This window comes from Antedon bifida, chromosome 3, assembly GCF_963402885.1.
Source record: "Antedon bifida chromosome 3, ecAntBifi1.1, whole genome shotgun sequence".
Lineage (NCBI taxonomy): Eukaryota > Metazoa > Echinodermata > Crinoidea > Comatulida > Antedonidae > Antedon > Antedon bifida.
Genome location: NC_136228.1, coordinates 16,439,562 through 16,463,751, shown reverse-complemented (window position 1 = coordinate 16,463,751; position 24,190 = coordinate 16,439,562). Strand labels below are relative to the sequence as shown.

The 24,190-nt window shown below is 31.3% G+C and overlaps 4 protein-coding genes and 1 long non-coding RNA gene across 9 annotated transcripts in view; 4 read left to right on the top strand and 1 right to left on the bottom strand.

Annotated features, from left to right (window-relative positions):
* LOC144838177 (uncharacterized) overlaps positions 1–24,190 on the top strand; it is a 204,084-nt gene that overhangs the window by 138,955 nt on the left and 40,939 nt on the right. The gene's annotated exons all lie outside the window — the stretch shown is intronic.
* The window catches only part of LOC144837921 (uncharacterized), a 163,034-nt gene that overhangs the window by 125,752 nt on the left and 13,092 nt on the right, over positions 1–24,190 (top strand). The gene's annotated exons all lie outside the window — the stretch shown is intronic.
* LOC144837160 (uncharacterized) lies at positions 1,564–8,645 on the top strand. Its single transcript, XM_078692175.1, has 13 exons — positions 1,564–1,578; positions 1,742–1,766; positions 2,087–2,232; positions 2,533–2,622; positions 2,730–2,909; positions 3,101–3,340; positions 4,117–4,311; positions 4,543–4,740; positions 4,911–5,219; positions 5,504–5,557; positions 7,375–7,585; positions 8,117–8,202; positions 8,586–8,645. The coding sequence occupies exons 1-13, from the start codon at positions 1,564–1,566 to the stop codon at positions 8,643–8,645; spliced, it is 1,809 nt and encodes a 602-aa protein (XP_078548301.1).
* LOC144837944 (uncharacterized) lies at positions 7,826–24,190 on the bottom strand. 5 transcript variants are annotated; one of them, XR_013611573.1, is made up of 6 exons: positions 23,573–24,190; positions 23,292–23,353; positions 23,062–23,173; positions 9,788–9,841; positions 9,219–9,331; positions 7,826–8,175 (listed from the first exon to the last, which is right to left on the bottom strand). It is a non-coding gene; the product is annotated as an uncharacterized LOC144837944 (long non-coding RNA). The 5 variants fall into 5 exon arrangements; XR_013611574.1 differs by having other exon boundaries at positions 23,868–24,190; XR_013611575.1 differs by lacking the exon at positions 9,219–9,331.
* The window catches only part of LOC144837847 (uncharacterized), a 336,690-nt gene continuing 326,507 nt past the window's right edge, over positions 14,008–24,190 (top strand). Inside the window, exon 1 of the mRNA XM_078693127.1 lies at positions 14,008–14,142. The gene's annotated coding sequence lies outside the window, so the exon portion shown is untranslated. The remainder of the gene's footprint in view (positions 14,143–24,190) is intronic.

The following is a 24,190-nucleotide window of genomic DNA, read 5'->3' as shown; positions in this document are numbered from 1 at the left end:
CAAAAGTGGGTCAATCACAAAAGAAAAGTGAAAATATCAATACGCGTGCAATGCTACTAGTAGTGGTAGTAGTAAGAGAGTTACTACAAATGAACATGATGGGAGCTTAGTTGAGAGTATGGTCGCGATCTGTTAAACTGGCCGTACTGCACAAGAACCATTCTACAACGAAAGCTTGATAATATAGCAATTTTAACATTTGAGAATATTAAGATGAGAAATGATCTGGTTTAATGTTTTTCAAGTAATATTTTAGTGGGGGTTCAAATTGTGTCCTATTTGCTATTTTGGGTTATTTAAAGTTGATGCTTGATTTTTGCTTGACAATAAAATTGAATGAAATGAAAATTAATGCTGGGACTAAAAATTGATGGTATATTTAACCGCTCTATACCTTTAGATTCAGACTTGCATCAAGATCACTATAGCCGACTGAAAAAAAACGTAGCATTCTTAGATTTAATGATAAGAAAGAATGTTCCTGGAGATGGCAATTGTTTTTTCTATTGCATACAAGATCAGCTGGAAAGAATGCAACTGCCTGTACAACCTGTAGCAAACATGAGAACTGAACTTGTAGAGTTCTTGCAACAATTGGTGAGACTGAAACTTTTTACAATACTATACAGTAAATGTGCAATAAAACATTACTATATAGGGGTTAATTAACTCTTTACATATTTCAGGATAACGACAACCCACTTAAGGAACATGTAAATGATCATTACCTACATAACCTTGAACAAGATGGAACTTGGGTTGATGCAGTTGCAGTACGTGCAATGGCCATGGTTCTCAAATGCAACATACGGATAGTTACAAGCCAGAAACAAAGTTCTGAATCAGGATATTTGTTCAATGACATCAAAGGAAATTTGAACTCTGATGACCAGCAGCTTCTTCTTGGTCTGATAGGAGAGTATCATTATGTTAGTTTAGGTAGGATATAAGTCCAGAAATTGTGATCTTATACTTAAAAAATGTTGGGGAGAAAATACTTTTTAAACACAGTGTGTGAAATGTGTTTCAAGCAAAAAAAAATGGGTCTAAAGATTACCCTGAAAATTATCGACCGGTCTCAATATTATATTTAGCAAAATTCTGGGAAACAAACAGTAAATACTAGACTCACATTTAATTTCATCAAAATCAATATTGGCTTAGAGAAAAATACAATACTAAATTGTCACTTTTATTTAGTTAACAATCTTCTTTTTCAAATTGGATTTGTTTTTAAGATCATTATGTACATCATACAAACATTTGATGTTTCATGAACAATTTTCTGAAATATGTTTGCATGATTTGTTATCTTTGATAAAAATATAGTAGTGTGGTGTTATATATTACATTTTACAATTATTGCTACTCTAATTTCTTATGCCAACTATATCAAATTGATTGATGCTGTATTTTTCAGGATTCCTTTTTCAGTATTTTTGATTATTGTTTTTTGATTTGTAAACTGTAAATATGCATAATGGAACATTTCACACATTTTTAAAATGGTTTTCAAATTAATTTAAAACAATCGTCAACCTACTTTTTACTTAGGAAATAAGAATGAAGAACAAGATGGTACATTAAATCAGACAAAGCAAGATGTGAGTGTATTACTGTAATTAATAATGTATATGCTGTATGAAATGTTGTAATCAAACATGACAACTGAAATTATGAAATGAAAAAAGTACAGAAAAAATTAAATATTTCTTTTTTATATTTTCATTTTATTTGTCAGGTTAAAAAGAAATTAACTGGAAAAGGTATGCAAGTTCATTTTTTTTTTTGTCCAGAGACAAAAATGAATAAATCTTAATTTGAGACAATGACATTAATCAGGTGATCTTGCTGGGTCGATTTTCAACCTAGGTCTAGTACTGCAACCTAACCATGATCCCTGATCACCATACCCGCCACACTTTATTCTCTTGTATGGAGGAGATTATTTAAAGCATCAAGGCATAAAATAGATTACTTACTTCCACATTGCAAATATGTTGTGGACTGCCAGAGTGCAGTGATCTGCAGTTTTTGTGTGCATGCATGTTCAGTGTAACACAAAAAAACTTTGTTTCCACAACAGATACTGAAGCTAATCCGATTGACACAGAACAGCAGTTAGATAAAGATTTAATCAAGAAATTTGAGGAAAATAAGGAGGAGACTTTGGAAGAAACATTTAAAATCTGGGATCACGGAGGACAGATGATATACCATGGTATTCATCGGGTAAGTTCAGAAGCATGTGTGAGGAAGGGAGGGTGTGTGTATGTACACAAATGCACCAAAACATACACACACACACACGCATGTTGAAGAAAAAAATTAAATTTTTTTTATTGTATTTGTATAATATGCTTGTGTAAAAAGCTATTGCAGTTGTAGATATTAAGTATTGTTATTATATATTTTATATTTAATTAACATTTATATGAAACCTCCTGTTTGAGAATAGCTAAGGAGTAAAAGACTGTTTAGGTATTAGAATCGAAAGATAAAAATGTGTAGAACAAAATTATTTTGTTGCAGATGTTCGTGACACCAGAAGCACTATACATCGTAGTGTTTGATCTCAGTAAACCTCTTGATGACCATGCTATTGTCACTGAGGCTAATGGGGTAAGTTTTATTTTGATTGAAAAACTATAAAATGACAATGTCAAATCAATATTTGTTATTTATTTTTGAATAAATAAAATAATATAAATTTGTACATTATTTTTCAGGATAAACGTGAACATCATTGGACAAATCTTCAGTTCATATTATCTTACATCCTGTCAGTTTATTCTCATAGTCGTATTTTGGGAAAAAACAAAGCAAAGGGAGTTGACACACCAACTATCCTTATTGTGGGTACACATAAGGGAGAGCTTGGTAAGACTGAAAAAGAACAAAATGCTGAGGTAATACTGCATTGTTTTTATAACCAAACAAGAACATTAATTTTCTAATACTAGTCTAGTACTGGAGTACTGTATCAAATAACTTTGATTAGCCCTACAATATAAAACAATGGGTAAAAAGGTTTAAAATAAAACTATTGACCAACGTTCTCATAATGATAAACATACTTTTCTTTAATGTTTAAAATCAGGCAGAGAAGGCGTTTAAAAAGATTCAAGATGTGCTTGAAAATAAACCATATGAAAAACATGTGTACAAATATTTTGCCGTTGAAAACAAAGATACAACAGATAAGAGCTTTAGTGATCTCAAAGATGTTGTTAAAGAGCTTATGGAAGAATTAGAAAAGGATGTTCCTTTAAATTGGATGCGTTTTCGATGTGATCTACCTAACCTAAGGAAAGAAAAACTGTTGTGTCCTTCAGATCAGGTGAATTTAATTCTTCAATCTTCAGTGTTTTGTTGAAGTAATGAGATAGAATAGAATAAAGTATTTATAAACTGTTTGAATTGAAAGTGGGTTAAACATTTATCAAAATTGTAACAATTATTTTAATTGTAATTCAACACAGCAAATAAAAATTCTGTCTCAATATATTTATTAACTAGATAAATATCAAACTAAACATATTAAAATAGTTGAACTTTGAGGTTTTGAACAAATTAGTTTTTTTTAAATTCCTAACCTTGATATCTTGATTTCCATAGTATGTGTTGATAAATCAATTTTAAAAATTGCCTAAATACTCTCATTATTACCCTATATTTATGATATAGGCATATTATTTTGGCTAACTCCACTTTGAATTTATATTAACACCACAATTGAATAAGCTAAATAATTGTTTATATATCTTTCATTTTCTGAATCAAAAATATATAATAATGGGAACACGTTAATTCTTTACATTACCAATTATTATTCAATCATACTTATTACAGTATTTTATTAGTTTCAAAGGCAGGCTAATAATAATGATATTGTAGGAAACAATCAATTAGGATGTCTCTTCCAAAATGCTACCTTTGTAGTTTTTGGACCACACTTTTTTTTTTGACCAAAATTCTATATGAAATACCATATCAGTTATGCCTCAAAACATTCATACTGTAAAAACAAAATTGATGTTGAGAATATATTTTACTTTCTACAAAAAATTGAATATTTTATTTAAATCTTAATACTATAACTAATTTGTTTTAAAGCTCAAAACTATGGCATGTAAATCTGGTATTGTTGAGGAAAAAGAACAATCACTTCTCCTTAACTTCTTGTTTGATATTGGTGAAATTATTTACATGCCTGACAAGGAATTATTAAAAGATAAAGTGATATTGCAACTGGAGAGATTTGTTGTAATTGTCACCAAATTTGTAACTGTGGTTCCCCCAGAAAATCCTGTAAGTAGGCTCTGATATAATATTTTTTTGTAAACATTTATTGGCAATCAATTAGTTTTTTCCTATTAATCAAACAGAGGTACAGTATACAAATAATGAAATTTATGAGTTGGATGGGGAGAATATTTCATGACATCTCTCCTGCCTCTCTCAGGATATTGAAACCTACCTGAAAACTGCAATAACTAAAGAAACATAATCTTAATTATTAGTAATTGGGGTTTTTTTTAGTCACCCAGTTATAAACATGCATATAAGCAGCTTGGTGAGGGAATACTGGATGAAGATTTGTTGCGACATGAACTATGGAAAGGCTGTATAGTTGACAAAGAACAGAATTTTGAGTTTCTTGTAGCACTGATGATTCAATTGGGTTTCATTTGTGAGAGGAAGACAACCAGCAGCCAAAATGTGGCAAGTACATCTACTGTAGGTTTTGTTTCTATAACCTTTTGCACATCTTGCATGTATGTTTTGTAGGCATGATTTTTTGTTAAAATTTTCTAATAAATTATCTTTTTAACTTGTGAATAAAATCATAGTACCTTAGTTTGCTTAGTGAAATGTTTAATGCCCTTTTTACAAATTATACATTTCAGGAATCTGTTGAATCCGCAAACCGATTATTTTATGTGCCACTACGCCTTGCTTTTAAGACATCAAGTGAAGTGAAACCAAAACCTGATGATTCACATTCTATCAGTATCTATTATGACTTTAAGGGATATCTGCCAGACGTATTGTTTCCATATGTAGTTAATGAATTCCTTTCCAAATTTCAATCTGACGGTTTTGATCCAAAACTATCATGTAATTATGCAGAACTTTACCTCGATGAAAATCATCATGTGACTTTATCTTTTGTTGATTTTGAAACTAAGAAGGATGAGCGAAAGTTCTTGTTAAAGGTATTGTACAAACTCTACTGTAGTGAATGTTTAATAAGTATCACAAATTTATTTTTATTTCATAGAAGTTAAATAATGTGGATACTGTAAGTCAAAAGCAAAACAATTATCTGAAATTGTATATTATTATTTATTTGCTTATATATTATTTATTTGATTAAGGTCTTTATATTGCCAATTTATTGTCAATTTCATAAATCTGTTAAAAATCAATTCAAGAACTTTTCATACATACAGTATAAACTTAAATTCTAATATTAACGATTTTGTTTATTTTTTTACAGATGACTATCAAACAAAACAAGAAACGTGAACTATATCCACAAGCATGTCAAAAGGTATGTTATGATTGTGTTTTTGAGATATTAAGAGTAGTGTTTATACATTTTAAAACCATTTTTGTGTATTGCATACTAATGTTTCATTTTCATTATCACTCAAAGTGTACAGTAATTCTGTGAATATAAATAATAGAAAGGTCCCTTCGGATTTGTATGTTGTATATATAACAAATAGTTCAAAAATTCAAATTATAGCTTAAGGTTATCAGCTGGAGACATACAACTCACTGTATATCCGATACACGTCTGTATTTTAGTATAGTCTCTAGATCACCTCATAGCAATAAAGGTAGCAATGATTGAAGAAGTTATATGGTTTTTTACAAATATTCCACTAAATTTAGAAAATGTGTCTTTTAAAATATTTTGTTATTACTTGGCAAAATATAATTTTGCTAAGTATAGTACTTGCTTTGTTTTTTCATATGATAGCGTCCACAGTTTTTAAGTTTTCATCCAGAATGTTACAGGACATGCCTATTGATTTTCAAAAAATGTATATATTGGTGTCATCACAAAAGCTTATTATATTAAAATCTCAGTGTATCTCATTAGCCACGTTCACATAAGATTTTATCGTGCTTTCGTATATACATTGGTATATCACACATCGAATATTTTATTATTACATTACAGTACTTTAATTTTAATGTATTTACTGAAATTCATGACAAAAATATTTAATATGCATATATGTCTAGGCCTAGAATAGTTAGTAAGTAGGCCCTACCCCCACCGTTTACGTACAATACATGTTTTACTCCATGAAGAAAAAAAAATTCGGCCTAGAAATTTACGATGACTACTTATTAGGAATTAGCTTTGTTTAAAAAATCAGTTCTCCGTCAAGTCTATAAATTGAAGAATATAAAATCATCTAGCCTACACGTCATGCATCACAACGATATTTTATTATCCATTTCGTGGTTGTTAAAAATCAATAGTGCACAAAATAAAGGCAAGTTGCGGCGTGCATGCAAATAGCAGAAGTTTCAGCCTTTTCGTAAGGTCGTGCATGCCTGTGGTGGATCGAGTGTGGGTTGGACCATGGAGGTACCTCTCCATGGTTGGACGGTCTAGGCTAGCTTTCGAAATAGTCCTGGCTGTTTCACATTAATGTCTGGTTCGTTCTCTCGATTTCGTCTAACTAACTTGATGTATGATGTCCAAAACGATATAGTGGGTTAAACTTAAGCAATTTAACTATCAAAGCAAAAACAACTTGTTGAAGCTGGCGGTCAAAGAAATCAAAACAACAACAATGGTGACATCTTCCGGTGGGTGGCCGATGACGCAGTAAATAACCAAGCGCTGATTGGTTGAATTTCGTCTCTGCATATAACGGTGACTAATATATCATGATAACTTCGTAAGATCATGATAATTAACAGGCTCTCCGAGAGCATGTTAGCCGGAATTAACGTGATATTCAAGATCACGTTAACCACTTCTTGTAGTTTCACATAAAACATCATGATAAAGAAATTCACGATAATTTCTGAATGTGAACCTAGCTATTATGAGCTGAAATATGAAATAGCACGCCCTCTGTATTCTTATACATGGGGCGAAATATCAAGTAGTGAACCCTCTCTCTCTCTGAATATAGTTTTCCCTGATATATTTTGCCAAGTACTTCACTCAGTTTTTGAGTGCTTTCATTTATTTTGTTGTTTTTCTTTTCTTAATTATATTATTGTAAATAATTAAATGTAATATTTTAGGTATGTGGGTGTCTGAGGATATGTTCAATAAAGTAGTTATTATTATGTTACAGTTATCTCTAAATCAGTATATTCAATTTATATCTTTAGGCTTTGTCAACGGTTGAGAAGACATTTGAACAATCTAAAGATGGCGGTAGAAGGGGGATTTCATTCAAGAGATGCATTCTCTGTAGTTGTAGTGATAAGAAAACAAAGCACATTCGAGAACTAGATATATTCAAGGACGATAAGTTATTACATTGCAACATAACTGGTAAAGATTTTTGGACTGATGTTACATGTTACAAGCGTTTATTTGGTAAGAGTAGTAAAAGAGACTACAAATTCAATTTTCATTTATTGTTTATCAACAATAACAGTGCAAAACAATTTAAAATTGATGTTGTTCAGGAAGTGCTGAGGATAATTACTATAATTGATAAAATAAAAAAACAATTAAAAATATTTCAATTTAGAAAAAAAACACAATGTTGTAAAACATTAAAATATTTTTAAATTATTGTCAAAATGAATAGTGTCAGTAATTATATAAGACTATAAAGAGATTCCAGGGTAAAAAAATACTACACAAAGTATAGCCTTATTTAGTTTATATTCCTGCAAAAAAAACTATTTTGTACCAATGTTCACACACTGTGAAGGAACATTCTCTTACCCTTTATTAATCATTTCATCATAAACATAGCATTAATGTTTTTCTTAAGTTGAATTCTGTTCTAGTTTGGTATATCAAAATATTTAAATATTAGAGAGTGATAAATGATACATGATGATGAAACTGACCGGAAATCAATTTTATGGTTTAACCAACACATTTATTCTTACACAGGTGTGCCTTCTGGTACAGATACAGCTTCTGGTGCAGGTGCAGATTCAGCAGAAGCCATTCTGCAAGGTAACAACATAAAAAAACTGGTATTATTGAAATTTAGATGTTATGCACCGTGGACAATTTCGAAAGAAATATATTGAATTTTATTGAATATTGAATTTCTAAAAATATTTTTTAACACACTGTATATTACCAGAAAATGTTAACATTACTATACCTCGAAATATAGTAAATTAAAAACTGAAATAGATTGATAAGGTTTGGCAAACACACACTCAAACTTAAATTGAGTTATCTAAGCTGAATAAACTATACAAAAAACTCTGCAGTATGATTTAGGTAAAAAGCACTTTTTAGCAACTTTTTTCATTTTTAACTGTTCAAAAGTAGATGGCAAAACTAGATAATTAACTTTCAAAATGACATAAAGTTAGTGGCAATATATTATTGTTTTTTTGTTTATCAGTGTTTGACTGCTGGCTATGTAGTGTTTACATTTATATCCTATGTAACTGTTACGTATTGAAATATTTGTGTTTTAATCCATGATACATTTTCTTCAAGGTAATTCAGTGATCATTAATTTACTGCCCAGTCCAGAAGGTATGTTGCATCATGTATTTCATTCTTTTCATTTATTTATTTGACAGTAAAAATGAAAATAATTGAAGCAGGAAAAAAGGTTTTAAATAATATAAAACTTATTTCCATTTGGGACCCTAACAATTAGAATCTACAAAATATAACAATTGATAAACATTGATAATAAATTGCAAGCTCAAGAAAACAATAACATACTTATAATATTAACAATATACACAAATACATCAAATATCGTTGGTACAAAGGTGAACTTTCAATTTGGTTTTAAATGTGTGTATGTTGGTGATTGGTTTGATATCCTAGGGTAATGAATTCCATGTCTTAATAACATTGTAGTATAAGCTAGATTGTGCCCTGTGCTACTAACATGTGTTAACTTAATGTACATTAGTGAAATAGATTAAACCTAAATTGAGCTAGATTATAACCTTTGACTCCATATGCATGGCTATAGATCCTTCTTTCAGGCAATGTATAAACAATTACTGTACTCAACTGTTTAACTGTTGCTTGCAATTACAGGTATTCATGCTACTTCAAGTTCAGACCAACGTCGTAGCAGGTAAATATTTTTTTGATTAACACCACTCTCTTATTACCACACTCGCACTGTTAAAATGTAATTACAGATTTGTTTTAACTATAGAGATACATCCACTAGCATATAACTCCTATTAAGGAATGTCCCTTGAATATAGAAAAATTGTATAATTGTTTTCACTAAAAAATGTGTAAAAATGTAGTAATATATATATATATATAATGTACTAAGTGAGTGAGTGGCCCAGTGGTTAAGACAGTGGAACCGTAATACATAGCCATAACGGCAAGGGTTCGAGGCTCATTCACTTTATGGTTCTGGTGGTCGAACAATATATAGGTCCAGTGTACACATCTGGCTCTTGTGCACTTTAAAGAACATAGTACATCTTTCGAGACGAATAGGGGTTACCCCGGTGTACTAGTATACACACACACAGCAACTGTCACATACAGCCACTTATCTAGGGAACCGCACATCCTTTAGGGACAAATGAATAAATAGAAATAAACAAAAATACTTACTGCTGTATGCATGTGATGGTGTTTCTGTGGGATCTCCACTTGTCCTAGTATTACCTATATTTAATAACAGAATTGAAAAAGTAAAGTTGTTCTTCCAACAAAGAAAATATGAATACACAGCATTTATTTTTGTCTGTTTAATCCCTACTATACTGTCTTAAAGCAAGTTATATAATCACCACAAAATTTACCATTTCAACCTTGAATTTAATGTCAAAGGCAAGGTGACTGGAAGAATGGCTGCACTCAAATATTCAATTATTAGGTTTTGGTTGGATTATTCGTTGGTCCATCTCGTGACACAAATTTTCTTGTTTCAGAAAAGACTGGTCATCCATTAGTGTCACTTTAAATGTTCAAATTTGAAAATAAATTTATCACGATGACATCAGTTCATTGCTTGGAAGATGTATTATACTTTGTATCTGAAGTCTATTCAGAGAATATGTTCCAAAGGGCTTGTTTCTTTTGCATAGTGGCGAATAAACCGTTTGTTTAGACTGACCGCATTTCTGCTAAATTTGTGCTTTTAAATAACTGTTTAAATTGGTGGTTAGTCGTTGACAAAAACAGTTAAACATTACCCAAAATGCAATGCAATCAGGCAGTCAAACATATAAGATTCTATATATAATAAAATAGCCATTATTTTGCATTGCAGCTAAGTTTCACAGCAATAACCAGTTCAATGGCGTTCTAGCCTCCAATCGTTTAGGTTTTTTGCTGTTATTTTAACATTGCCATTTATAAATGCCGGTTAAAACCGGTTATTGCCATTTCTGCTGCCAAGAAATTTGGGGTAATTAATTCACACAGTTATTAATACATTTTTTTACAGCAGAAACAGGTCCTAAAATTATTAACTGTTGTGTTACTGCATTTAAACGGTTCAATAATTTGTTATTTATTATTTCACACCTAAGAATATATAAAATATACTATAACGATTGAGAGTACAGTATTGCATAGTCAGCTTTTTGTAAATTTATTATGTGTTTAAATACCAACATCAATGCGAGCTGTCTAAAACCTCTCTACTGTTGCCAAAATCTGAGAGGAAACTTTTTGAATGTCTTAGCCTTCCACATTCGATGCAATTATTTGTTGAATGGAGTTTACTCCATTTATTTAATAGAAAATCAATCAAACTTCAAAATTCAACAACATTCATTAGTTGTATACTAATTTTGTGTACATCTTTATTTCTAGGCTGACCAAAAAAGAAATTTGCAAAGGTAATTTATTTAATTTTTATATGTTATCCTAGATCTAAACAAATTTTATTTCTATTCAACTGAAAGAAATAGATTTTCTTCACCATTGGCTTTTATTTATTATATTGCAACCATTTTTTGTGTTTTTTTTAAATTGATAGATGTATACTGTGGTGTTGTAATTTTAGCCAATTTTTATTCTGGATATTAATGAAACAAATTCATAATATAAAACTGTAATTCAAACAAAACGGGGAACCTTTTTCATAAAACAATTTCTCTTTTGATTTCAGAGTGTTTTATTCTGACATTTTGTTTGCTTTTGGTCATATTCATGGCATATTGGATACATAAAGATGAAGAAATAGCAGATATTGTCGGTAGCATAGTATTGGCTGTAACCGTGGTTGGATATGGCTACTATATATTTAGAAAAATACGCTCTTATTATCGGAGACAGCGATACAGAGACTAGTTCATGTCAACTGCCTTAACTGGCAATTCAACCATCTACAAGAGAAAAGACATTAATAACTCTCTAACCATCAGCGCAAGCTCTGTGGTTCAGAGCTATGAATACCAGGCTGTTGATCTGGTGGTAAAGTGTTCTCAGTACATGTATGTACTTAGTATAAAGTAAAGTTACGTCAGAGTAATGCAAAAATCTGACCAGTTACAAACAACATTATTCAACTACAGTAGCTATATTATTATGTATTGTTTGTTTGTATATTTGTCTATGGAAAAGTTAAAAGAATTAATCAAACTTTGTCATGATGATTCTAAAGAAGTTAAATTTGGGTCAAAGGGTAAACTTTGCAGTTGAGCTTGACAGCTATAGACAGTAGTCCAACTCAATCAGGAATGCCAAATCACTCGCCACATTCAAACTCCTCAAATCCCACCTTTTTAATTTGCATTTTCAACATTAATTACTTAGTGCATTTTACATTTTTTTTTGACTGTTCAGCGCTTTTTGCGCTATATAAATTGAACATTAGTATTATTATTATTATTAAATATAAGATATAATAACTCAGTAATTAAGTGTGTTCATTTTATTTGGCACATCATTACTTATCAGAGGCTTTATACATAGGCCTATATAATCTAGTATTCATAGGTGTGTGTTTGCTAACAGAAACCAAATCGTACGGCAAATGCACAGACCATAGACCCCGCTAACTTGCAAATTGTAATGCAAAAGACAGGACACTAATTTCAGTTTGGCATTTAAAATTTGCCATTTTTGTGAGGCCTGATAAATGATTATGATGACAATGATAACATTTATTTTTTACCCTTCTTTTTTGAGGCCTCACGCACTACATTTATTTCTTCCATATACAATCCAACTTGTTGGTAAAATGAAAACAATGTATTTTTATAAACATTTCCTTTTTTTTAAAGCGTTTTGACATACAGACTGTTTTTTTAAAACGTTTTGTTTTTCCAATTATTTCATATTTTTATATATTCTTAATAGAGTGTATTTACATACAATATTAATTGTATAGAATAAGTTTTTTACATAAATAATAAAGATGCTTTTCTTACTCCTGTGTTGTAATTTGTTTTATGTCTCATGGTAATGAGTTGCTTAATTCTTGATCATTAACTTTTATTATGAATTTAAAAGTTAAAAATAACTTTATATGAAAAAGTTGCTTAGAAAGAAATAGGCTCCCATGTTTAACAACAGCAACCAGAATTTCCCACTTTACACAATTTGTTGTGAACCGTTTGTTGTGGACAGCAACACCATTGGAAGCACAAAATCAAAAATAAAACTGGATATATAGTAGTTGCACAAGTTGAAATTTTAATTTGTAAGGACAAATTATTTTGGGAGTGGAAATTTTTTGAATGAATGTGCATTAAAAACAAAATACATACTACAAGAGCTATTGTTAAATGATAAAAATGTATTATAAATTATAAAAATATAATATTGTTAGCCATTTTACCATAGGGAAATAATTTTACCAACCCGGAATTGTCCTTTAAAAGTTCTTTGATGTTGCCGCGATGTCTTTTTAATTTAGACTTAAACGTTGATTGCGCCCTCAATAAAGTTTCATTTCAACTACGTAAACCAAAGAATATAAATAGGTATTTAAATGTGTGCGACTCTTTGAAGTGTAGCGAACACAAATGGCAATTCCTATGCAAATAAGTCATAGATTTGTTTTTTACTTTTTCAAGTCTGCAATTTTTAACCCATTCAGCACACCTAAAAAAAATGATTCATAATATAATAACAATAGATATAATAATAATCATGACTTGCTAATGCTAACATATAGTGCGCGCTGTGTATTTATGCATCAATCAATTAAATTATTATAAATAGAATAATTACGATGTTACGATGATTGAAAGTTTGCATTTTTTATTTCTCGCTATTTTTATTCCAAAATTGTTACGTTTTTTAATATAAATTTATCATAATCATACAAATAAATAATTGAATAAATACCTAATAATTTTAATACTAGCCTAGGCCTTGACCTAGCAATTGTTAATACTATTATTTGAATTATAATTTTATTTAAAAAAATGTATGTTGTTGTTTGAGTAACGTAATTAAATATTCAATAATTAAAATCACTAGCCTATATAAACCTACAGTTTATGCCGACTACACCAAATATTAAAAAATACTACTGTGCTACCAATTTATTTAATTAAATAAGGTAATACCTAGGCCTTAGCCTAGTGTAGGAGAGTAGTACTATAATAATATTAATAAATAGGATCAACTAAAATAAAGACTCCCTCCTAACTTTAACTAAGCATAACAAAACTAAATTAACCTAATTTTACATTTATCACATTTCAATATAAGAAATATATATATAGTTTACCTTTCATGGTCTTTTGAAAATCTATGAAACGTTAAATCATTGTTTTCGATTGAATTTGTGTGGCAATTACTTGCCACACAACTACGGTTTCCCATAGTTAAGTTTTTTTTTGTGGTGTTGCACGTCATTCGCTGAAAGTTTTACCTTACCCACGCCTGAAGGTGGCGCACTTCTTCTAGCGAAAAAGAAGTGCGCCACCTTCAGGCGTAGGCAAATAGTAACCCGGATGTGGTTTATGCCGCCCACGGAACTGTTGTATCTTCTTTTTATAAAAGTAAGTATGTACCTTATTATGAACTCAAAAGCGCCCGGAATTCTTTAGAATGGCAGATAATATTCATTGATAGGCATGATTAAACCTATCTTACTCATATTTATGTTGGACTAGCCTACATGATCTATCTTATCTAAGCTAAACCTAGGCTAGGCCTAGTCCCTATCTCTGTATTGTAATACTAGGCGGTGAACAGACGATCGGGACCACTGACGATTGGGCCTTGGACGATCGGGCCCGATAGTCTTACAATGGGCCGTGAGACGATCGGGCCCAACAAGGTTTTAAGACAATCGGGACCAGAGACGATCGGGCCCAACAAAAAAATACTATCGGGCACGTTTTATTTTGGTCGCAATTAAACCCGCTTTTAATAGTGAGTTCTCTCCTTTCAATTAGTTTAGTAGGCCTACAGTATGTCAACTTAGTCTAGGCTAGGTTCTATCTAGAATGTGTTTTGACATAAAATTAGTAAAAAGATAAATATATTGCCACATATATGGCGTTTCATACATACAATGCTAATTGATAGAGGGCGCTGATCAAGCTGCATCCATCACGTTTTTCTTTTTCTTTCTTCGCTCTCTTCATTTTTTTTAGTGTGTTTTTTAGTTCGTAGATCCTTTTTGATGTAATTTGATTAGTAACTGTACCCGATTGTGCTGTCTCGTGTTTTTTAGTCTTGTGAACTGTTTTTTGCGTGTTATACTCTCCGACCAACAACTTGCAACATAGGCTAGGCTACCCCGCTTCCGGCGGCCGCTACAATGTGCAAGCAGAATTCCACCGGCACTCGCTATGATTTAACAACATCTGGAAGCGTGTTCAAAGCTAGGCCTAGAGGAAGGAGAGCAGGGCGGAAAGCACGGCGAAGGATCCCTGTCATATTTAATGTATTCCCGATTGAATCTAAACGGCCTCACATTATTAAGGGTAATAATAGAACCCCTGTGAGAACTATTATTCATATTGCAATTTCACAGAAGCAGGATAACAATAGGCTAGCGATAGAGAAGAATAAGCAACAACTTTTGCCTATTTTTTTTATTAACGAACGCCCAATCGCTGATCAATAAGCGTGATGAATTTCATCTGTTGATGAATAAGGAATCCGTTAATGTTGGTATAATTACTGAGAGCTGGTTTTCTACCACCCACCATCAAGACCAACTGGACATACCTGGTTATGCCCTATTCTCCAAATGTCGTGAAGACCGACGTGGGGGTGGAGTAGCAATCTACACCAAAGATGGCCTCAATGCTCAAGAACTTAAGGTTGCAGCCCCCGCTGAGTTGGAGATTCTTTGGATCAGACTAAGAGGCACCAGACTACCTAGAGGACTATCGCAAATTGTAGTGTGTGGTATATATATATAGTCATAGATTCACCACATCAACAGTTATTGAAAGAACATCTAATCAACACAATTGATGGAATTCGCACACGGTCCCCAGATACCGGATTTTGCATAGCTGGTGATTTCAACCGTATGGTGATTGGTGACATTCTTAAAGGCAACGATTTTCGTCAAATTGTTAAATTTAACACGCGTAATTATGCTGTTCTTGATCTAATCATTACAAATATGGATGACACGTTTTATACAGCACCATCTGCATTAGCGCCTATTGGTATGAGCGATCATGTGTGTGTACTATGGAAACCAAAGATCAGACCACGACTCAACTCTACAAAGAACATAGTGGTTCGTCCATTTTATGAATCAAGAAAATGTGAGTTTGGAAGATGGTTATTAACACAGGATTGGCTTGAGGTGATCAATAGCACTTCTACTCAAGACAAAATGGACGCTCTTTATAACATTTTGAACAGTGCAATAGATAAGTATTTTCCGACAAAAAAAGCAAAAATACACTGTGCTGATAGACCCTGGATAACTAATTGCATTAGAGACCTACTACATAGCTAAGAGGCAGGCCGCTTTTGCTAGGGGGGACACCACACTTTTTAAGAAGTTGAAATTGAATTTGCCAAAACTAAGTATTTTTCAACTAGAATAAGACACCTACGTCACAAATTGACCCATGAAAATGGCACTCGCAAATTAAAGATTTAACATCATCTAAAATGGGTCGAGATCTAAATATTGATGTTACAGACATATCCGCCTCTGATCACATAGGTATCGCTAATGCAATTAATTCCCAGTTTGGTAGCATTAATAATGACATACCCCCACTAGACTATTGTATTTTACCGGTATATTTAGTTAAAGAATGGGAGGTTTATTATAAGTTAAGAAAAACCAACCCACATAAATCAGTAGGACCTGATAAAATACCACCTTTAATTCTTAAAGAGTTTGCCCTTGAGTTAAGTGAACCCCTTACTAATATTTTAAATTGCTCATTTAGGAAAGGAAGTCTCCCCACCCAATGGAAATCAGCTGTGACTGTTCCTATCCCCAAGGTACACCCACCAAAAATTGATAAGTTAAGACCTATCTCGTTAACATCTGCCTTTGCAAAAGTGGCAGAGCAATTTGTTTGTGAATGGGTGGTATCTGATATCCAGAATAAATTAGATGCAAGACAGTATGGCAATGTCAAAGGGGCATCAACTAGCCACTACTTAGTACGTCTTGTTCATGATATGTGTGCTGCAGCTGAGGAAGCTCATAACATAGGGACGGTTGTACTTACGGACTTCACTAAGGCCTTTGATCACCTTAATCAATAAAATCATCGACATTGGAGTCTGTGGGTCAATCGTCCCTTGGATTTGCAGCTTTCTCAGCTGCAGAGAACAATGTGTAAAATATAACAACTCCCTATCAAGTGCTATCACGTTAAAAGCTGGTGTCCCCCAGGGGACTAAACTTGGTCCCATTGCATTTCAAATCATGATCAATGATGCTGTTAAGGGTGCTAAAACGAATGCTTTAAAATACGTTGATGACCTATCTGTTTATGAAAATCGTAAGATAACACAACCAGGTCACTTGCAGCATGATCTTAATGAGTTTCATGATTGGTGTAAAAGGAATGTTATGGACCTGAACCCTGCTAAATGCCAGGCACTACAAATATGTTTTAGTAAAAGGAATATTCCTGAAAATAAAATTTATATCGAGGGTAACGAACTAGCATTTGTCACCCATGCTAAAATACTTGGAGTCACGTTACAAAATAACTTAAAATGGGATAAGCATATTGGGGATATTGTCCTCAAGGCTAATAGGAAGCTTTTTATTTTAAGGAGTCTAAAGAAATTTGGCTTCAACCCTGATGAACTATGCTCTGTCTACTGTGGATATATTAGACCCCTCCTTGAATATGCCGATGTCGTATGGCACCCCGGCTTAACCAAATCGCTTAGCAACTCTATAGAATCTGTCCAACGCAGAGCATGCCGTACCATATTGGGAAGGGATTTTAGTTCGTATGACAAAGCTCTAAAGGTCTGTAACATCTCATCCCTCACTGATAGGAGAATAGCTCACAGTCTCAAATTTGCCAAGGGAATATCTGAGACTGTTCATTCTGCTGATCTTTTACCGGTGACACGGTTTGAAAGTCATGGGAGGTTGCTCCGTAATAGTAATAACATTTCACAATTACCATCCAGAACCGCCCGTTTCAGTAACAGTCCAATCCCTTATTTTATCCGCCTGCTTAACGCCTGATCTTCACTCTTTTTTGTATAATTTATTATTTTGTATGTTTCAAATTTTGTATATTTTTATTGGTCTTGGTACATGCATGTAAAAGTTACCCACAATCTGGCCTTTGGCCACTAGTGGTAACTTGTGGCATGGTGGTGTTTAATGTTTTTGATGTTTTATGTGAATAATAATAATAATAACTAGATTTAATTCGTCACTATGACGAATTATAGGTTATATGCATTGATTAAAATAAAGATAATTGATTTGTAAAAGATATATTGATTGATTGATTTTCTCAGAATCTTTAATTATTTATAATATATGCTAGGATCTTGCTAACGCAAATACAATAGCCGGTATCGCAATCCGATCAAAGATCCCTCTGCGTATACTGTAATGTCATAAACCACATTTGTTACATAATAATAAAGACATAAGTTTCTTATAAATCATGTGTATAATCTATACACTAAGAAGTAAAATTGAACAAACAATACAAATAATTTAAAAAAATCTTATTTCGTTTCGTTACCCAAGGTGAGGCTCGAACTCGGTACCTTGAATGCTATAGACACGAGCACAGACCACCGAGCCATACACAACTTACTAAAACATGTAGAAAGATTCCTCCGTGTATTTACTATTCAGTAGCCACTTTGGTGCAGATAGATTATTACATACCGCAATGAATTATAATTTATTACTATGATGACATCTTTAAAAATTTAAAAAAATGATGCACTGTCAAACTATATACTTTTAACTTTAATATATGAACTTCTTAAGAAAGAAAGTTAATGTTAAGTTTGTTATTTCGGCCTAAGAAAATGTCAAAATTTGTTTGATTGTCGAAATTAATTTTTTTTAATTCAATATGCAATTAATGATAACTTAATCAACTTTTGTTCTCTTAATTTGATAATAAATCATACATATGATACATACACTTCAAGAAAATGAAATAAAAAATAGGTGTTCCCCAGCATTCTGACGATATATATTAATTTTAAAATTTAGCATATTTTCACTATTTTGTTAACTTATACGTGCGTAGCCTGTCACTTTTGACGTGCTTGTATAACACAATTTCGAGTTGAAAAGTGAATCAAATATGATGATATTATTAAAGAAAGGTTGTAAAACAGAAATCGGGCAAAAAGAGAGCGCATTAACGTTTAACGCGCAGTGCCCGTGCAAAATTCTGCGCACTCGTGGAAATTTTTTAAACGCTTAAAATTGCCTGAAACGTACTCTAATTTCATCGAAAATAAATGTTGACAATTTTAAAACTTTTAAGCGCGCGTACGCATGCGTTATATGCGCTACGCACGTAATTATATTGCCATATGATGAAATATGACCTGAAATGAGTACCAAATTTTTTTAAAAAGTGATTCATGCTTGTGAAGATATGATTACAAACGTGATTTCATTAAATCGCGCGTAGACCGCGTAATTTATGATTGCGCACCGTGAAAACATAACCACATCGATTCCTGGCCATAAGGAATATACTCTGAAAAATTGACTTAGCTAGATGAAACTGATGCCAAGATAATTCACGGACAAAATAGTGCTAAGGAAAGAATAAATAAATAAATAAATAAATAAAGATCCTGACAGAATCAAGAGGTTATATGCATATCATGCATATAACCTAATTAATTGATCGATCATCGGAAAAAAACACAGTAGTCTCCAAACAACAATTGAAACGCTATCCGGTGGACTAACATAAAAAAGAGAATATTAACTACATACTTGGGGCAAGTCGTCTAATATTTGGGCAACTAATCTTTGTTATATGGATGATTTTAGCAATGTACAGAAACAATTTTATTGCATTAAATATTTTTTCTTTAGTTTTTAAAGATGTATACAGTATAGTGATTCTGACATTTGTTCATGTTTGAAAGAGTTGTCAGTTTATTTCTAAATGGTAGCATAAATCAATGTCGATGATCTATTGAAATATAGTACACCTTCCCTCCCCTGAAATTGACGCTTAACAAGTATATAACTTTACTTAACTTATTTAATTAAACTTTACAATCAGTTGTGTTAATAATTAATGCATTTTACGTTAAAGGCCAAAACTCAAATAGCGAAAGCTGATTTGTTTTGGTCTTTTTTGTCATAATTGTTAATGAAGTTTTTATATTATATTATGAGAGTAACAAATAAAGTATTTACACAATTATATATATTTTGGCCTTAAGTGTACAATATTAATATAAAAAAAGATATTCTAAGTTTAAACACTCAAGTCGCTAGCAATTACAAAGAATCTACAAATTTCTTTTTAAAGAATTGTAGCCAAATTAAAAAAAATGTCCTAAATAGGATAGTTTTTGCAGTTTAATTTAAGCATGACAAATTTGCTCCTGTATACTGAAATCCATTAAAGATATATCGTCAACCGGAAAATATATATATATATTTTTCTTGAATATGCAATTTTAATGTCATAATAGTATTCACTTTGAACAAAAATTGGAGCGAAAATAAAACTATTTACCTGAAAATAATGCAAACAATAGTCAAATTATCAGACAATGGGTTGAAGCTGCAGAGGAAGTTTGATTTTATTAATCTTCATTTATGATGTTTTTGGGGACAATGTATCCAGTACAATGTGGATCCCTGTTGAATAAATTTGAACCTGGTGAACTTAAGAACAATAATTAATGTTTAAATTTAAGCAAAAATAAAATAAAGCTTATTGACTGATGATTGACAGTTTGGATTTATTTGTCATTGTCATGGTAACAATTTAAAATAATAAATAAAGTAAATGTTTTTAATATGGATTGTTAATTAAGTGATACATTTTATATAAGGGCACACTCCATACTAATGGAGAATTTAGGTGTAAGTTTTTATTGTTCATATGGATGTTAATTAGATTATACATTTTATATAAGGGCACACTCCATACTAATGGGGAATTTAGGTGTAAGTTTTTATTGTTCATATGGATGTTAATTAGGTGATACATTTTATATAAGGGCACACTTCATACTAATGGGGAATTTAGGTGTAAGTTTTTATTGTTCATATGGATTGTTAATTAAGTGATACATTTTATATAAGGGCACACTCCATACTAATGGAGAATTTAGGTGTAAGTTTCATTTTGATTGATTCAGAAATGGTAATGGCAATATGCTTAGTGAACAGACTTTTGTTATTTTAAAAATTGGTTAATAATTTAGTTTAACACTGATCAACAACACTTATATTATTTGACAAATATTTCACTGTCACCCATCATCGGCCTAATTTGCATGGTGCCCACATCCATAAGAGGATTTGTTTGAAAGCGGAATTAGAACGCTCTGAGTATGGAGATGGGAATCACTGAAATATTTGTCAAACTATGTAATGTTTACTACCAACAATATAAGAACCTTCATGAATATAAATAATTGGTAATATTATCATGGAGGAAATAAATAAAATTACATTGTTTCGTTTCCTCATGATATTATAGTGTGCATTGCTTTTGTGTGTACACTCTTTTATTGACTTAACCAACTTGACTGGACAATATCCAGATACCAATTGTGTAGTAAAATGACTTCATATGCTCTAGTTAACATGTTCTTTACAAAAGGTTGTTCTTTGTTATATGAAGTGTATAGAAACTGAATAAATAACACCGTCCATATTTTCCATTAAATTAGGCTAGACTGCATGCAAGACTGATTGGGAAGTCAGGTGATGCACAGAACGCGGCAAAGGGGGTGTTGGCACTTTGCATAACAATAAACACCTTGTAGGCTGGTAGCGTCCTTTGATGTGCAGTCAGACTGAGGCAGGCAATGGAGGATCATTTCCATGCATACCTAAAAGACTAATTGTATGTTTACCAACAATTCTGTTGTTCAGATTCTGGTGTAGTGTGAGTTTTTATATTATTATTTTTTTAATATTTCATAATAGACATACAGTAATTTGACTTATAAAATGGTCATTTGAGAATTACACCAGCAGCCAGCTAGTAACAATGTAAAACTTTGATTGAAGTTTGTGTGTGTATCCTTAACATTTGATTGACTCAATTCATAGGGTAATGCGATATTTTAATTCTTTTGTTCCGTATTCCATTAGACTGTTTAATGATATTGCATAATTTGAAATTTTTGATGTATTGCAGTTTTTTATTATTTATATAGTCAATAGTAGTTTTATGTTCATACTTGTACATTGTTAAATAATATATAGTGTTTTTAAATATTGTAATTAATTATTTTTATATGAAACGTTTTATATATTTTTGTACTAAATTGTGAAAAGCACTCAAAATATTTTCCTATGTGGACGAAAATAAAGTTGAAATACTGTTGAATTAAATTACATATTGCGTACCTTGCATTAATTTTTTTTTTCAATGACTACTGCACCATCAACTTTTGATAAACATTTTAAAAAGTGTGTGTAATGCGTATTGTCTCCAATTTTAATGACTGGGGTACTATTGCACAACTTTTTATTAAAAACAAAACTTTTTTTATTTACCAAATTAGGAGTTAAACATTTTGTTTGAATTAGATTTCTACTGCACTCAATGTATTTAGTCTGAATCTAATGTCATTATACAAAGATCTAAAAAATTAGAAGCTAATCCTTATTTTTGACAAATAGAGTACTTTGTCTATTTGATCATTTAACTAAAGAAACGTTTAATTCATGTTTAATGTTCTTATTCGTTTCGTAGTACAGTTATATAATGTATATAAATAAATATATGAAATAATTTTAATGCATTTTTTTACAGATGACTGTATAAATGTGGTGAAATGGAAGTTTCACAAGGTAATTTTCCAATGATTGTAAAATTCAATTCCAAATCCATCTTCCATTCATACAATTACTGCAGTAAAAATTCAGTCATGGTAATGAATATATTATCCCAAATAAATAAAAATTAAATTTCAATAATTGATGATTTCTTTGTACAGTTTAGTTCACAAGTATTATTCATTGGTATTTATTCATAAAACAAAAAGATTAAAACATGGCAGCAAAAATGTTGAATTTACAAAATACAAATATTTGTTGACAAATAGTAAATAATTATATAAATTTATTTTTTAAAAAAAATCAAATTTACTACCAAAGAATGTCATTGTGAATAATAAGTGTTACGGGTTCGTAATACTGACATACATGGGTTGCATAGCATTTTTTATATGAACAGTTATACCTGTGGTGGAACTTAATAAATAAATAAAGGAAATACAAATAATATTTTTTTTTATAAAAAATAATAATAACTTTCACCTACATCAAAATCATCCAAAATTCTCAAAATATGCCGGTTCATTCATTCCAACAACATTTTAAAAACTGAGTCAGAATCGACTTGCACAACTTCTTAAACATTACTCGCATAGTTTCTAAAACACACAAAACACATATTTTGGAAGTAAAAAACAAGCACCCACAATTTGAAGAAGCAAAGGATGTTAATGACACATACTAACATAAAACCCAAATCAAATACAGTAGGCCTACCTTGTTTCATCATTAACCTTGACAAACCAGACATTACCATTAGAACAGCAGACAACAACAACCTTGGAATTAAAAAAGTTGCAGTATAAAAATCATTAACAAGCACACACACATACAAAATTCTTCTTTTTCTGTTTAAGTTTATTAATATGGATGATATTTCCGAAATAAAAAGAAATTGAATTTAAATTGAAAATTAAGAAAGAAAGACAGAAAAAATATTTTTAAAAGAAATAAAACAAAAAAAATCAGTTGCAGGAATACTAAATTGTAGTAAGTACATTTCAAACCATAACAATTGTTTAGACATAGTATAACTGCACAAACAAGTTTCTTGCAAATGCGGAATTTAATTGTTCTCCAACTTGATCCGATTTACTATAACAAATAAATAATGATTACAAAATAATATATACAGTATCTATCATACAGTACAACATAAATAATTCTATACAATAATAATAGACCTTACATAAGTATCTAAATAAGTCATAGATAAAACAGTACAATATAAATAATTCTTGGTTCAAAATAATTACAACTATAATAATAATAAGATAAGTCTCAATTGCTTACCAAAGATATGCCTGGATAACATGTGCAGCTATAGCTATACACTATATCAATTACTACCGTACTACAGCTTTAGGCTTCTAAGTAAGCCTTGGTACATCTACCACTTCTATAGCTAGGCCAGCTTAGGCTTCTAAGTAAGCCTTGGTACATCTACCACTTCTATAGGCTTCTAAGTAAGCCTTGGTACATCTACCACTTCTATAGGCTTCTAAGTAAGCCTTTTGTGCTTGCTAGGTCCTTACCCAACAAGCCTAACTATCCAACTGCCAGCCACAGCCCAAGCAAGCTATGCCCTCATTAGCATAACCCATATGGTTGGTCAC

Coding starts and splice junctions, on each gene's coding strand:
- LOC144837160 (XM_078692175.1), top strand. Junction 1,767..2,086: donor AAAGAAATTAACTGGAAAAG/GTATGCAAGTTC, acceptor TTTCCACAACAG/ATACTGAAGCTAATCCGATT. Junction 5,558..7,374: donor ATCCACAAGCATGTCAAAAG/GTATGTTATGAT, acceptor TTATATCTTTAG/GCTTTGTCAACGGTTGAGAA.